The 16,421-nt window shown below is 42.3% G+C and overlaps 1 protein-coding gene across 1 annotated transcript in view; it reads right to left on the bottom strand.

Annotated features, from left to right (window-relative positions):
* mrps22 (mitochondrial ribosomal protein S22) overlaps positions 1–11,584 on the bottom strand; it is a 46,183-nt gene extending 34,599 nt beyond the window's left edge. Inside the window, exons 1-2 of the mRNA XM_059947993.1 lie at positions 11,438–11,584; positions 907–1,070 (exon numbers count right to left, since the gene is read on the bottom strand). Coding sequence (XP_059803976.1) covers positions 907–1,070; positions 11,438–11,546 — 273 coding nt within the window. The 5' untranslated portion in view covers positions 11,547–11,584. The remainder of the gene's footprint in view (positions 1–906; positions 1,071–11,437) is intronic.
* Between the last annotated feature and the right edge of the window lie 4,837 nt (positions 11,585–16,421).

Here is a 16,421-nt window from a genome sequence, read left to right as displayed (position 1 = left end):
CATCGTAGGTGACTTACATGTCATTTTGTTACTCACTTGCCTTGCATTCACTGAAAATATGAACAAGACTTGTGTTTCTCCATGCCTGCAGACATGCTAGTAGCAAGTTCCATTCTGATGCTTGAGAAGGTATTGGATAAATATATGGCGGAGCAAAAATTTGCAGAACTACAGAGGAGTGGGGCAATGGGCAAAACTACATAAATGTGCCACATAGTCTCGTTCTATAGTGTAATAAATCTATACTGCTCTGAATTCAAGTCAGTGAGAAAACAAATCTACCCTTGCTGCCTGCCGGATGTGAGAAGTTCCCAGTCCTCTCGGATATATAGTCTATTGACTTAGTGAGATCTCAGAGTGAGGGCAGTCATGACTTGACAAACCCAAATAAATACAGAGGAACTGCAGGATTTTAATCAGAAAACACTATTTTCTTCTCCACGGATTGGCTAGGCCCTAATTTTCATCCAGTCAGATATACCACAGCTATTTGGATGCACCATCAGCCTGCAGAACGAGGGCAAAGAAACTCAGCTGTCAGTCACTTTCCAACTGCAGCTGGGTTCAAATCACATTTACTGTGCTGTTGTGCCACAGGATTCAAATATGGAATCGTTGTGCTTGTCAAATCTGACAGGTCATATTAAATACAAACATAAATTAATTTATTCCATGAGAATAAATTACACAATAGCTACTGTTAAAGAACTGCTTTCCCCAATAACTTAAGAGACTTTTACTGTTTACCTTGCATTATATTTCAAAACAACTGCTATCTAAACATGAAGATGGATTATCTCATCTTCTCACAAATATTTGAGTTGTTGGAACACTGTAGATATGCATTTGCTCATTTATTTAAATATAAATAAAAAATTCAGAACTGACAACCAATGGTAAATGTACCTCCTCAAGCTGCTCATCAGTCATTAGTTTGTATTGAGGTGGCTTCAAATGCTGCTTCACAGGCTTGAAGACCTTCTCCAGATTCAAGCCTGTTATTCTGGTAAGGATACCCTGGACATCTTTGTCCATGAATTGAGGTTTTCTGATACCCGTGGCTTTGACCTCTGTGAAACAAGGAGAGAGAAGAGTATGTAATTTTTTTTTAAATTTCTACATAATACTGTATCTGGATCAAGTGAAATGTTGCCAAAACATTTCCATAAATTTCTGAAGCAAATCATGACAGAGATGAATAATTCTCCCCCACACATTATTAATAGACAATAGACAATAGGTGCAGAAGTAGACCATTCGGCCCTTCGAGCCTGCACCGCCATTTTGAGATCATGGCTGATCAATTACTATCAATAGCCTGTTCCTGCCTTGTCCCCATATCCCTTGATTCCCCTATCCATAAGATATCTACCTAGCTCCTTCTTGAAAGCATCCAGAGAATTGGCCTCCACTACCTTCCGAGGCAGTGCATTCCAGACCCCCACAACTCTCTGGGAGAAGAAGTTTTTCCTTAACTCTGTCCTAAATGACCTACCCCTTATTCTCAAACCATGCCCTCTGGTACTGGACTCTCCCAGCACCTGGAACATATTTCCTGCCTCTATCTTGACCAATCTCTTAATAATCTTATATGTTTCAATCAGATCCCCTCTCAATCTCCTTAATTCCAGCGTGTACAAGCCCAGTCTCTCTAACCTCTCTGCGTAAGACAGTCCAGACATCCTAGGAATTAACCTCGTGAATCTACGCTGCACTTCCTCTACAGCCAGGATGTTCTTCCTTAACCCTGGAGACCAAAACAGGACACAATACTCCAGGTAATACTCCACGTACTCTCACCAGGGCTCTGTACAAATGCAAGAGGATTTCCTTGCTCTTGTACTCAATTCCCGTTGTAATAAAGGCCAACATTCCATTAGCCTTCTTCACTGCCTGCTGCACCTGCTCATTCACCTTCAGTGACTGATGAACAAGGACTCCGAGATCTCTTTGTATTTCTCCCTTACCCAACTCTACACAGTTCAGATAATAATTTGCCTTCCTGTTCTTACTCCCAAAGTGGATAACCTCACACTTATTCACATTAAACGCCATCTGCCAAGTATCTGCCCACTCACTCAGCCTATCCAAGTCACCCTGAATTCTCCTAACATCCTCATCACATGTCACACTGCCACCCAGCTTAGTATCATCAGCAAATTTGCTGATGTTATTTTTTATGCCTTCATCCAAATCGTTAATGTAAATGGTAAATAGCTGTGGTCCCAATACCGAGCCCTGTGGTACCTCACTAGTCACCACCTGCCATTCCGAGAAACACCCATTCACCGCTACCCTTGTATAGGGGGTTTCTTCTTTTTTCTTTGTTACTGTGTATGTAATCAAAAGGGCTTCTTTGTTTTGTTAACTAGCAGGAATGTTTTTTTTGTTGCGAGAGAGTGCTGGAAGCTTGTTTGGGTTAAAATTTACTGATAACGAGAATTGTATTCCTTTGTAAACCAAATGGGGATTAATGTTCTTTCTTCTGAGTCTGTAAGCTTTTGTTGATGGGCTTTTGGGGAGATCGGCGCGAGGGGGTTGTGAGAGAGGAGGCAATGCTGTAAGCTGGGCGAGGATCGGACCCCAAGCGGGGGTCCGAGGCCAGGAGGTACTCCGAGGAGAGGGGATGAAGCTAGATGTGCTTGGTTGACCACTCAGAGGGTCCTGAGCTGTGAGTCGAGGAGTTCGGAGGGAATCGAATGGTGGCCAGAAGACTTCAGTAATTGAGCTCCAGCGGTTGTGCACGAAGTGGTTTGGACTTTGATAAGTTTGGCGCCTTTTCTTTATTTTTTCTCTTCATATATACTGTATCGTTATTAATCTCTTAGTTATAGTAACCTTTATAAATTGTACTCATTTAATCGCTTAAGGTGTACTGTCTGTTTTTGGGTGAGGCGGGGACATCACACAGCATCCACACCAGCTGATTACCCAGTTTGGCGGGGCCGAAGGCTGCTCCCCCTAGACAAGAACGAGCTGAGCGAGCCTGAGGTGACTCAGGGGGTTACACTTTCTATCTGCCAACCAGTTTTCTATACATGTCAATGTCTTCCCCCCGATGCCCTGAGCTTTGATTTTACCCACCAATCTTCTACGTGGGGCCTTATCAAATGCCTTCTGAAAATCAAGGTACACTACATCCACTGGATCTCCCCCGTCTAACTTACTGGTTACATCCTCGAAAAGCTCCAACAGATTAGTCAAGCATGATTTACCCAATCCTATCACTGCTATCTAGAAATGCCACTATTTCATCCTTAATTATGGACTCCAGCATCTTTCCCACCACCGATGTCAGGCTGACAGGTCGATAGTTCTGTTTTCTCCCTCCCTCCTTTTTTAAAAAGTGGGATAACATTAGCCATTCTCCAATCCTCAGGAACTGATCCTGAATCTAAGGAACATTGGAAAATGATTACCAATGCATCTGCAATTTCCAGGGCCACCTCCTTTAGTACCCTAGGGTGCAGACCATCTGGACCTGGGGATTTGTCAGCCTTCAGTCCTATCAGTCTTCTCATCACCATTTCCTTCCGAATGTCAAACTGTTTCATTTCCTCTGTTACCCTATGTCCTTGGCCCATCCATACATCTGGGATATTGCTTGTGTCTTCCTTAGTGAAAACAGATCTAAAGTACTCATTAAATTCTTCTGCCATTTCTCTGTTTCCCATAATAATTGCACCCAATTCATTCTTCAAGGGCCCAACATTGTTCTTAATTATCTTCCTTCTCTTCACATACCTAAAAAAGCTTTTGCTATCTTCCTTTATATTTCTGGCTAGATTGCGTTCGTACCTCATTTTTTCTCCCCGTATTGTCTTTTTAGTTAAGTTCTGTTGTTCCTTGAAAACTTCTGTCCTCCCACTCACCTTAGCTCTATCGTATTTCCTTTTTTTTAAACGCTATGCAATTTCTGACCTCCTTTGTCAACCACTGTGGCCCCTTTTCCCCCTTTGAATCCTTCCTTCTCTGGGGGATGAACTGATTTTGCACCTTGTGCATTATTCCCAAAAATACCTGCCATTGCTGTTCCACTGACTTTTCTGCTAGGCTACCCGTCCAGTCAACTTTGGCCAGCTCCTCCCTCATGGCTCCATAGTTTTCCCTGTTCAACTGCAACACTGACACCTCCGAGCTGCCCTTATCCTTCTCAAATTGCAGATAAAAGCTTATCATATTGTGATCACTACCTCCTAATGGTAATCTGTGATCACCAACATTAATGACTAAATTTGCATTGCCAAATCAACACATAAATCAGAAATCAGCTTCTGCATAGAAACTTATCAGATGCTGAATAAAAATACAACATCTGGTCCACAAAGGACACAACATTTTGTCCTTAAAAACAAAATTGAGAGCATACTGTACTTAAAGCACAACACACTGAAAAATGATGTGTGCTTTTAGAACTTTAACCGAACAAATGGCAAACTCAAAGTGGGGTGATCCAATCACAAACAAGAGAGAATCTGCCGATGCTGGAAATCCAAACATTATCATCAATATGCTGGAGGAACTCAGCAGGCCGGGCAACATCTATGGAAAAGAGTAAACAGTCGATGTTTCGGGCCGAGACCCTTCATCGGCTCCTCTCATTTCCATAGATGCTGCCTACCCCGAATTCCTGCAGCATTTTGTGTGTGTTGCTCAAAGTGGGGTAGACTCTTTTGGCCAGTCCACTCTACATCTTTGGAGTGCTCAAGTGTTAGATTAAAACAATTTATTCCTTTCAGATATCGAGTTCATATCTCAATATGTTGTCAGTCAGTATTCGAAAGGCACCGGAAGCGTAGCTTAAATCACTGCAAGTTTTTGGCATTTCCCCACATCTACAGTGCATATATAAAAAACCCTCATCACTCAAAAGCAAGATATATGAAAAAAGGCTTTCAATTATGCAAATACAATTGCTTCTGAAGACAAAAGAGACTGCAGATGCTGGAAGCCAACAGACTCTCTATTGCCTATAACTGAGGAATATGTCATCAGCAGGGCTGCCAACTCAGGATTCCTGGATGTAGCCTCACACAAATCTCTGTACCCATCCAACCCCATTATACAACTTCCCTTCCGGATTTATTTTTTTTTTACAAAATGCAAAACCTACAAAAAATGAAAAAAAAAACACAGAATTTGTTTTCATTCATTCCTTCCTGGGTTTCTATCAACTTTTTTGGGATCATTGTAACAACAAATTGAACATATGAATGGAAAGATTGGGATATTTAAGGATTACTTTAGCATAGGGGGAAAGGATACACGGTTCTAATTTCATCAGGACAACCTTGCTCTATACATTGCTACAGCCGAGCCAAAGCAGCATTTGACCCATTACAGCACTACGGAACTTTAACAAAGCTAGTATCAGTAGGAGACAAAGAAGTGAAGGTTCATTGACAGACAACGACATTTACATCCTTTACATTCTCAAAGAACAAAATGACGGACAATTGCCAATCAACTGCCACTTCGTTGAAGACGGTGCAACATTTGAAAACCATTTAGATAAGTATGTGGACAGGAGAGGTTAAGAAGGCCATGAGCCAAACACAGGCAGGTGGGAAAATCTCTCTGTGCAACGCAGCAAGCAAAAAGGATATGGACCGAATGGTATGCTTCCATACTGTAGGACCCTATGACTTGTCTGAACACCTTCTCACCTGTCACTGTCACCGTAACCATATAAGAATTACAGCACGGAAACCGACCATCTCGGCCCTTCTAGTCCGTGCCGAACACTTACTCTCACCTAATCCCACTGACCCGCATTCAGCCCATAACCCTCCATTCCTTCCCTGTCCATATACCTATCCAATTTTGCTTTAAATGACAATACCGAACCTGCCTCTACCACTTCTACTGGAAGCTCATTCCACACAGCTACCACTCTCTGAGTAAAGAAATTCCCCCTCATGTTACCCTTAAACTTTTGCCCCCCAAGTCTCAACTCATGTCCTTTTGTTTGAATCTCCCCTACTCTCAATGGAAAAAGCCTATCCACGTCAACTCTATCTATCCCCCTCATAATTTTAAACACCTCTATCAAGTCCCCCCTCAACCTTCTATGCTCCAAAGAATAAAGATCTAACTTGTTCAATCTTTCCCTGCAACTTGGGTGCTGAAACCCAGGTAACATTCTAGTAAATCTTCTCTGTACTCTCTATTTTGTTGACATCTTTCCTATAATTCGGTGACCAGAACTGTACACAATACTCCAAATTCAGCCTTACCAATACCTTGTACAATTTTAACATTACATCCCAAGTCCTATACTCAATGCTCTGATTTACATAGGTCAACATACCAAAAGCTTTCTTCACCACCCTATCCACATGAGATTCCACCTTCAGGGAACTATGCACCATTATTCCTAGATCACTCTGTTCTACTGCATTCTTCAATGCCCTACCATTTACCATGCATGTCCTATTTGGATTATTCCTACCAAAATGTAGCACCTCACACTTAAACATTAAACTCCATCTGCCATCGCTCAGTCCACTCTTCTAACTGGCCTAAATCTCTCTGCAAGCTTTGAAAACCTACTTCATTATCCACAACACCACCTACCTTAGTATCATCTGCATGCTTACTAATCCAATTTACCACCCCATCATCCAGATCATTAATGTATATGACAAACAACATTGGACCCAGTACAGATCCCTGAGTCACACCACTAGTCACCAGCCTCCAACCTGACAAACAGTTATCCACCACTACTCTCTGGCATCTCCCATCCAGCCACTGTTGAATCCATTTTATTACTTCAATACTAATACCTAACGATTGAACCTTCCTAACTAACCTTCCGTGTGGAACGTTGTCAAAGGCCTTACTGAAGTCCATATAGACAACATCCACTGCTTTATCCTTGTCAACTTTCCTCGAAACCTCTTGAAAAAATTCAATAAGATTTGTCAAACATGACTTTCCACACACAAATCCATGCTGACTGTTCCTAATCAGATTGACCACAATTTTAAAAGCAGAAGGGGAGTTGGGAATCAGTATACAACTAAAACAAACTGTTTCAGCAGAGGGTAAAAAAACCCACCAAATTTATTTCTCACGTGCCCAACTTCACTCAAATATTTAAGTTTATTTTGAAAAGATTGAATACCTTGTGCATGCTGATAGCACAGTGAATATAACTGAGTGCATTGTATGAAAAGTTTTATTTTGATATGTCTAAATATGAACTAGGAACAGGTTATGTTTGAGTGGAATCAGTTTACCTGTCTATTGTCTAACTTCACAATATGCAACCCCTGCACTTGCTCCTAATTTCAACCCATCATCTGGCTTAGCTCCTTCTTCACTGATCAGATGCCATTTGTGTCTCAGGTGGCATTAGCAGCTGGAACAATAGAGCTTTATCAAGCATGGCTAACTACACACTCCACTTTTACATTGTTTTTTTTTAAATTCTGGCAAAAGTCCGTATGTAAAATTAAGTAATTTCTAAACTGCTCATTCAATATTGCAACTGTTATGCCACACATATATTGTGTTAAGATAAATATATGTATAAAGATGAAGCAGTGCCCTGCTAAAAATGCATTTACATTTCAACAGTTTGTTCAAGTTTAGAACTTGGAAAAAGCCAACAGGGATTCTTCCCATTTACCTGCATGCCCCATTCATTTATTAACCTCTGGGAATTAGTGTGAGGACAACTATTGCCTGTTGATGCAGGAAAACACAGCTCCTTGTTGAAAAGTCTACAAAACAGGCTTGTTTGCCTGAGCAGCACACACGCATAATGCTGGAGGAACTCTGCAAGTCAAGCTGGTTCCATGGAAGGGAATAACGAGTTGTCGTCTCAGGCCAAGACCGTTCATCAGCATTCGAATGGAAGCAGGCAGAAACCAGAATATGAAGGTTGGGGGAAGAAAAAGAGTACAAGTTAGCAGGTGATAGGTGAGACCACGTGAGGGGAAAGGTGGGTTGGTTTGGATGAAGTAAGAGGCTGGGAGTTGACTGGTGGAAGAGGTAAAATAGAGGTCAGAGGACCACGGAAGAAAGGGAAGGAGGAGGGAAGCCAGAGAGAGGTGAAAGACAGGTGAGTAGATGGGGTGAGAAGGCAATCAGAAGGAGGAATGGGAAGAGCTACCCTCACTAGATGCTGCCCGACTTTCTGAGGCCCTCCAGTGTTTTGCATGTGTTGCCCAAGATTTTCAGCATCGGCAGAATCTCGTGTTTAGACTCGCTCGCCGGATGCAGAAATTTCTTCTCCATTAGGAGGCATCTGATTTAGTTAAGTACAATGACACTTAGCAGAATCAGGGGTAATCTGCATTTGAATACATCTGGAGTTTATCACAAAACTCTTCCAGCACAAAGCACCTGCAGGATTCACTCTGCTCGACCTACAGGTGCACCTTACCTGTCAGTGCATTAGATTGTATTAAGTGAAGAACAAAAACCTTCCAGTCCCCACCGACTTCTCTGTCTCTGCTAGAGAGGTGACTGGCTAATTAAGCAATAAACTATCAAAAAATTGAACCAATCTACATTAGGTACAGTGCTATCAGATGTAAATAAAAAAAATAGTTGCCCATTTACACATATTAACTTAATTTTGTTTTCAAAGACTATTAACTCAAGATGGACAAATATAATTTTGAGTGGCTGTTAGGAACACAGATTTCCTGGCCCCCTCTTCTTCCCCACAAATTGTTAGCAATCTTATAGCTTTCCTTTGCAATATAGGAGATACAAAACCTGCCCTTCTTCTTCACTTCCCACCATACAGAGACCCAGGCTATCTCTCCAGAAGCACTCCTTCACTTGTGCTTCTTCCAATCCAGTGTACGGCAGTGTTCATTATGTGTTGGTATCTACGCTGCAGTGATGACAGGTTGACACATTGCAGATCAGCCCCATTCTGTTCACTGAAGTCACCCCAAATGTCTGAGTGATAACTACTTTTATCCTTCATCCAGTCTCAGTTTCAATGACCAATCTGTTCATCTTCCCGCACTTTCACAACGAGGCTCAACAAAAACTCATCTGCCTGAGCACATTTCAACTTTCCAGACTCAATGCCTAATTCTTCAATTTCAGGTACCTTACTATTTCTGTCTTAGGACTGAAGGAGTCATCCATATGTGATTTTGGTTCATAGATTTCTCTCACTTGTACCTATCGGGCACCTCCCACAGCAAAACAAATGCTCCTAGTACCTATTTGAACAAATTTCACCATATCGTAGATACTTCCTTTACCTACCAACCACCTACTCCACAAATCAACATCAACATTTATTTACAAACTCCTTCCCAATTCTGAAAATGGGTCTCTGATCTGAAATACTACCTGTTTTTCCTTTTACAGATGTTGCCAGTTTCCATCATTTGCTATTTTAATACAAATATCCTTGTATATGGAATTGGGTGCAACACTATTTATGTGAGTTATGCTCATTATTCATTTGATTATTGTACAGTATCACCTAATACCCCAAAGAACTGGGATAAAATCCTTTGAAGCTATTCATCTCCTTCCAGCTAAATAATACCATTCAGTCAATGATGTGAGCAATAGTCACTTGATTAGGTCAGAAGTGAGGATGGTTGTTGATATCCAACTGCTACTCTTCAAAAAAAAGAAACAATTCTTGCACGCATGAAGCAAGACTCAAAACAACACTCAGTCAGCAGTGATTCTGCAGCAATTCAATCTTTTCAAAGGCAATAGAGTGAGTAATATAAATAAGATTTAAAAATACTGATTTTGCAGCAACATCACTTTCTGTGGGTGATGGACAGAATCCACTCAACCGGTGCAAGGTGCTCTTGTTACTTCATCTAAGAGCAGCAAGACTTATATGTCACAACTGCACTGCAACAGCCACCCAAGACATTTTCCAGTTAATCTGGGGTTCAGAAATGGATCACATGAGGATCAACAAATGAAAATAAACCTACTACTATGAAGGATGGTTGGCTTTGTGTGTGATCCGGTACGTAAGCAAGTGTCATGACACTTTGAGATTCCACTTGCCCCTAGTGTTGAGCAGAACAAGTCCAGTCACATTGCCTTGGAGTCCAGCTTTCAGATGGATTATTCTACGGCCACCTGCCCTTTGTATATCTTATCCCAAGTACACTTTTGAAAACAAATCAGTTAAGCAGTAGTCTGCACAAAATTAATACAACGGATGTTGCTGAGTGTTCCTCTGACACTTATCAGTCATTTGATAGAATGCCTCATCACCAGTACTTGCAAAAGCACCAAGACCTTTTTGGGCTGGCTGTGAGGAAGGCTCTCTGTTAAACCTTCCATGCTTGGATGAACACTGGCCACGACAATGATGGTTCCACTGGAAATGAAACTACTATACCTCTCCTTCAACAATGCTCTTGTTTGGAAAGTCTGGGAAGAGATAGTCAAAGTTAAAACCAAAAATAGGATTGTGTGCTACATAGTCTGTTCCCAGGAACGCAGGACAGATATTGATTGCTACTGGAAAGAATCCAGTCAACAGAAGCAAAGTAAAACACCAATACAGCATAAAATGTTTTCTGAGATAAACTGATCCACATTGGACTTCCACAGAAGAATGCTGTCCGTGGCTATATGGTGCAAACTAGCAGACTTGGGTTGAGGTCTACCTGCTGAGAGATATGCTGAGAGCTGGCTGCTGTCACTGCAAAGATTACTTAGGAGATGAAGCCCACAGTTTAAAGACTTCTGTCACTACTCACTGATTGATTCAAATCTGTTCACCCCTTGACTATTTGCTCTAGGATTGTATAGGAATGATTATTCATATGATAACATTAAGTAATTGCAATAGCATAAATTGTGAAGAAAATGTTGACTTGAACATTCTTTTTATGTACACTTATTTTATGAATAAAGTATTTTCTGAAATAAAGAACTGATGGACTTAATAGCAACTAATTTTGTAAGATATTTCCCATCCTCAGCACCGTTATTTCAATTTAAACCAGCTCCGATTTGATGAGCATTTTTACTGAACAGAACCCTCCAAGACCTGGATCAACAGGTTAATGTCGTGTGGAGGCTTGCGTGCTGCAAGAACCCCATCAGGGGATGCCAACACAGGGCCACCCATGTTGGAACGGCTCAGGACGAGATGCCAGACGAAGATTGTTCCAAACCCGGCTCCCGAACGGTCAGACTCGCGTCTGCCCTTCTGGGCTATGCCATACGAAACAACAATCAACAGAACAGGCTTTGGCCAGATACCGGTCAGATAAAGGCCACAGTTTAAGGACTACACAAGTTTTGATTCAAATCAGATCACCATGCGAGCAGGTGATCTTACCAACATTTATTTTATGTTGACAGCTTTGCAATTAACAAAACTATAAATGTCACTCCAATCCAAAATCCTGTGGGACTGGAGAGCTGCTGCGTTAAGGGTAGGCGCACAATGCAATAGGCATTGCCAGCTTACCGGATTCTCCGGGGGTCTGCGTGCAAAGACCTCGAACACACGGCTGTTCCGCACTTGCAAAAAGCCGGGAGCTTTGACGGATACACCGCGTTGTCCTGAGCGCAGCCATGTTCGCCTTCACCTCTGAGACAAGGCGGAGGGAGGGAGGTGAACTTCCTCTTTGAGGAACGTGGCAATGCTGCATTCTGGGAGATGGAGTTCTGGAGGGAGTTTTTGGAGTTGCGTTTCTAGTGTCGCTGGAATCGTTGTAGTGCGATCACTCGAGTCGAGTAAGATGTTATCCTAAAGTGTTGTCTATTGGTGGGTCCTCAGCTAGCTGTAGAGACCGATCCGGGATTCGCATATTCTGCTGCAGTATGAACATGAGAAAGTGGTGTCTGTGATTTGGGTGTTCAGCCAGCGCACAGAAGACAACACACCATGCAAATACAAATAATAGTAAATAGGCAATAAATATCGAGAACCTGAGATGAAGAGTCCTTGAAAGTGAGTCCAGAGATTGTAGGAACATTTTAATTGTGAAGTTAAGTGAAATGATCCCCTTTGGTTCAAGACCCTGATGGTTGAGGGGTAATAACTATTCCTGAACCTGGTGGTGAGGTTCCTGTACCTTCTTCCTGATGACAGCAATGAGAAGAGAGCATGTCCTGGCTGGTGAAGGTCCCTGATGATGGATGCTGCAAAGTTTCATATAGAACATAGAACAGTACAATACAGTACAGGACCTTCGGCCCACAATGTTGTGCCGACCCTTAAACCCTGTCTCCCATATAACCCCCCAACTTAAATTCCTCCATATACCTGTCTAGTAATCTCTTAAATTTCACGAGTGTATCTGCCTCCACCACTGACTCAGGCAATGCATTCCACGCACCAACCACTCTCTGAGTAAAAAACCTTCCTCTAATATCCCCCTTGAACTTCCCACCCCTTACTTTAAAGCCATGTCTTCTTGTATTGGTGCCCTGGGGAAGAGATGCTGGCTGTCCACTCTATCTATTCCTTTTAATATCTTGTATACCTCTATCATGTCTCCTCTCATCCTCCTTCTCTCCAAAGAGTAAAGCCCTAGCTCGCTTAATCTCTGATCATAATGCATACTCTCTAAACTAGGCAGCATCCTGGTAAATCTCCTCTGTACCCTTTCCAATGCTTCCACATCCTTCCTATAGTGAGGCGACCTGAACTGGATACAGTAAAAAAAAACTTCTACTTCTAAGGAAGTAGAGGTGCTGCTGTGTTTTCATTGTAAATGCTTAACCCAGGACAATTCCTCAGAAATAATAACACTGAGAAACACTGGTTAGTGTGGCCTAACCAGTGTTTTATAGAGCTGCATCATTACCTTGCGACTCTTAAACTCTGTCCCTCGACTTATGAAAGCTAACACTCCATATACTTTCTTAACTACCCTATCTACCTGTAAGGCAACTTTCAGGGATCAGTGGACATGTACCCCCAGATCCCTCTGCTCCTCCACACTACCAAGTATCCTGCCATTTACTTTGTACTCTGCCTTGGAGTTTGTCCTTCCAAAGTGTACCACCTCACACTTCTCTGGGTTGAATTCCATCTGCCACTTCTCAGCCCACTTCTGCAACCTATCAATGTCTCTCTGCAATCTCCGACAATCCTCTATACTATCCACAACACCACCAGCCTTTCTGTTGTCTGCAAACTTGCCAACCTACCTTTCTACCCCCACATCGAGGTCGTTAATAAAAATCACAAAAAGTAGAGGTCCCAGAACCTATCCTTGTGGGACGCCACTAGTCACAACCCTCCAATCCCAATGTACTTCCTCCACCATGACCCTCTGCCTTCTGCAGGCAAGCTAATTCTGAATCCACCTGGCCAAACTTTGCTGGATCCCGTGCCTTTCTGAATAAGCCTACCATGTGTAGATGTGCTTGCTAGTGGGATGGGCTTCACCCCTGGTGGACTGGGCCATATCCACTACTTTTTGTAAGATCCTCCATCCAAGGACATTGGTGTTTCCATACCAGGATGTAATGCAGCCAGTCAATATATTCTCCACTACACATCTATAGAATCTTCGTAAGCTTCTAAGGAAGTAGAGGTGCTGCTGTGCTTTCATTGTAAATGCTTGACCCAGGACAATTCCTCAGAAATAATAACACTGAGAAATTTAAAGTTGCTGTCCCTCTCCACCTCCAATTCTCCAATGAGCACTGGCTCATGAACCTCTTGTTTTACTCCTCCTAATAATCAGCTCCATTGTCCTGCTAACGTTGAGTAAGAGGTTGGTGTTGAGGCACCACTCAGCCAGAATTTCAGTCTCTCTTCTATATGCTAATTCATCACCACCTTTGATTCAGCCTATGACAGCAAACTTGAATATGGCATTGGAGCTGTGCTCAGCCATTCATTCATAAGTGTAAAGTAAGTAGAGCAGGGGGCTAAGCGCACAACCTTGCAGTGCACCAGTGCTGAAAGAGATTGAGGAGAAGATGCTTTTGCCAGTTGGAACTGACTGAGGTATGCAAGTGAGGAAATCGAGGATCCAATTGCACAAGGAGATATTGAGACCAAGTGTTGGAGCTTATTGATTAGTTTTGAGGAGAAGTTGGTATTGAATGCCAAGTTGTAGTCGATGTATGCATCTTTGCTATTCAGATGTTCCAGGGTTGAGTGAAAAGCTAATGAGATGGCATTGGCTGTGGACCTGTTGCTCCAGTAAGCAAATTGGAGTGGATCCAAGTCACTTCTCAGGCAGGGTATGTTTCATCTCCAACCTTTCAAACACTTCATCACTGTGGATGAATCATTGAGGCAGGTTATCACATTCATTTTTGGCATCAGTATAATTGAAGCTTGCTTGAATCAGGTGAGTTCCTTAGACTGCCAAAGTGAGAGGTTAAAAATCTCAATGAACATTCCAGTCAGTTGATCAGCACAGGTCTTTAGTACTTGGCCAGGTACCCCATCGAAGCTGGATACTTTTTGTAGAATATCCCTACTGAAGGCTACTCACACATTGGCCTCCGAGTCTGAAATCACAGGATCATCGAGGGCTGTAGGAGTTCATGATGGCTCCTCCATGTTTTGATGGAAGAAGGCATTGAGCTCATCTGGAAGCGAAGCCCTATTGTCACTTATGTTGCTTGATTGAACTTTATATGAAGTGATAGTGTTCAAGCCCAGCCACGCCTGTCAATCATCCTGCATTGCTCCAAGTTTAGTTCCGATTTGCAACTTTGCCCATGAGATGGCTTTCCAGAGATCCTACCTGGACCTCTTGTAACTTCCTTGGTCATTAAACTTGGATGCCTCTAGTATGGGCCTCAGCAGATGGTTCATCCAGAGCTTCTGGTTGGGGATACTCTGAATGATTAAGTGGGGACACACACATCTACAGCTGTTTTTATAAGGTCCATGACAACCGTGCTGTATTCATTTAGAACAAGGACATATGTGCAGAAAAGACCTGGAAAAAAAAGCCAGCAATATCATGAAGGATCCCACCCACCCTGCTCATGGAGTGATTGTCCCGTTCCCATCAGAGAGGAGGTTATGTAGTATCCACATCAGGACCACCAGACCAGACTCAGTTACTTTCCTGAAGCAGTAAGGCTGATCAACCCTTCCATCCACTAACCAACATTTACTGTCAAAGTTGCCTAATGTACTGATGTGTTGTGCCAAGTGGACATTCAATCAGTCTACGTATATAGCTATCCCATGTATTGATATTCATTGTATTTTTTTTTATTTTGTGTTTTTTTTTGTGCTGCATTGGGTCCAGAGAAACAATTACTATCTTTTCCTTGACATTAAACATTAAATAACATTAAACAATCTTGAATCTTGAACTGATGCTACATACTGAATACCTGTATTCTTTTTTTTGTTAACTAGTTTAGATTTGTCACGTACCCCGTGATCGGGTTACTGAACCAGCAGAAATGGATTAATATGATGGAGTCTGGTATTACTGATGGTGACCCTGGGTGGGCTCGAACCACCAACCTTTCGGTTAACAGCCGACATTCTCCCGACATTTTAAAGTGGTTGTCCACAGAAAATATGAACCCTAGGGGTACATAACAGGGTGAAATACCTTGGTGGGGTTGATGTGGTCTGATCTGTATTCCACTTGTCAAAGCAATGTTGCTAGTTGATTATTTTCATAATATTTAACTAGATCACTCTTTAATCAATACTATTTATTTTTGTTTACTATTACTGCCATTATTTTGACTTGGGTACTGTAAGGATCAGACTTGGTAATCCCCTGAAGCAGATTATTTACCTGAGGACGCAATCAGGTCAAGAGATGAAGGTTGTCATAAACTGTAAAATCTGTGAGTTGCAGAGTTTTTGGGATTGGCACACTATCTTCCCAAGAAAACATAGTAATTGAATTTGTGGGACATGAGATGCATAAAGAGAGACTGAGTAATATCAGCAGTTCTTGTTCTTCATATGAAGGTGGGGAGGCTGATAAAAGTACATAAAAAAAAACATTTTTAAGTGACATATAAGAGGCATTGGCGGCAGCAGAAGGCAGGCAGAGCACCACCAAACACGAAGAGTTCTTTCTTCTTGCGTGGCGTATCATCTTATTTTTTAAACCATAAAAGAGAAATAGGGTCTAGCGGAGCGGCCATCGTCAGAGTGGGGGCTAGTCTCAGAGCGGAGACATGGAGGCTTTGATGAAAAGAGTAAGGGTAAGAAGGGTAGGTTTTTCCTTTCATTATTGCTGATTTGGTCTTGGTTGCTCATAGTGCAGAGCAGGCAGGATGGCAGATATGGCAGTGGAATGTCCTTCCTGTAGGATGTGCGAATTCATGGAACCTGATGGTCTCCCTGATGACTACACTTGCGTGAGGTGCAGCCAACTTCATCTCCTGAAAAACCCGCATTAAGGAGCTGGAGCTGGAGAAGGATGGACTAATGATCATCCGGAAGGCAGAGCAATTGATAGTTAAGTCTTTTGTGGTTACAACCAGCGTGCAAAAGT

Source organism: Hypanus sabinus, chromosome 2, assembly GCF_030144855.1.
Source record: "Hypanus sabinus isolate sHypSab1 chromosome 2, sHypSab1.hap1, whole genome shotgun sequence".
Classification (NCBI taxonomy): Eukaryota; Metazoa; Chordata; class Chondrichthyes; order Myliobatiformes; family Dasyatidae; genus Hypanus; species Hypanus sabinus.
The sequence above is the reverse complement of the archived record's forward strand: the minus strand, read 5'-3'. Positions and strand labels throughout refer to the sequence as shown.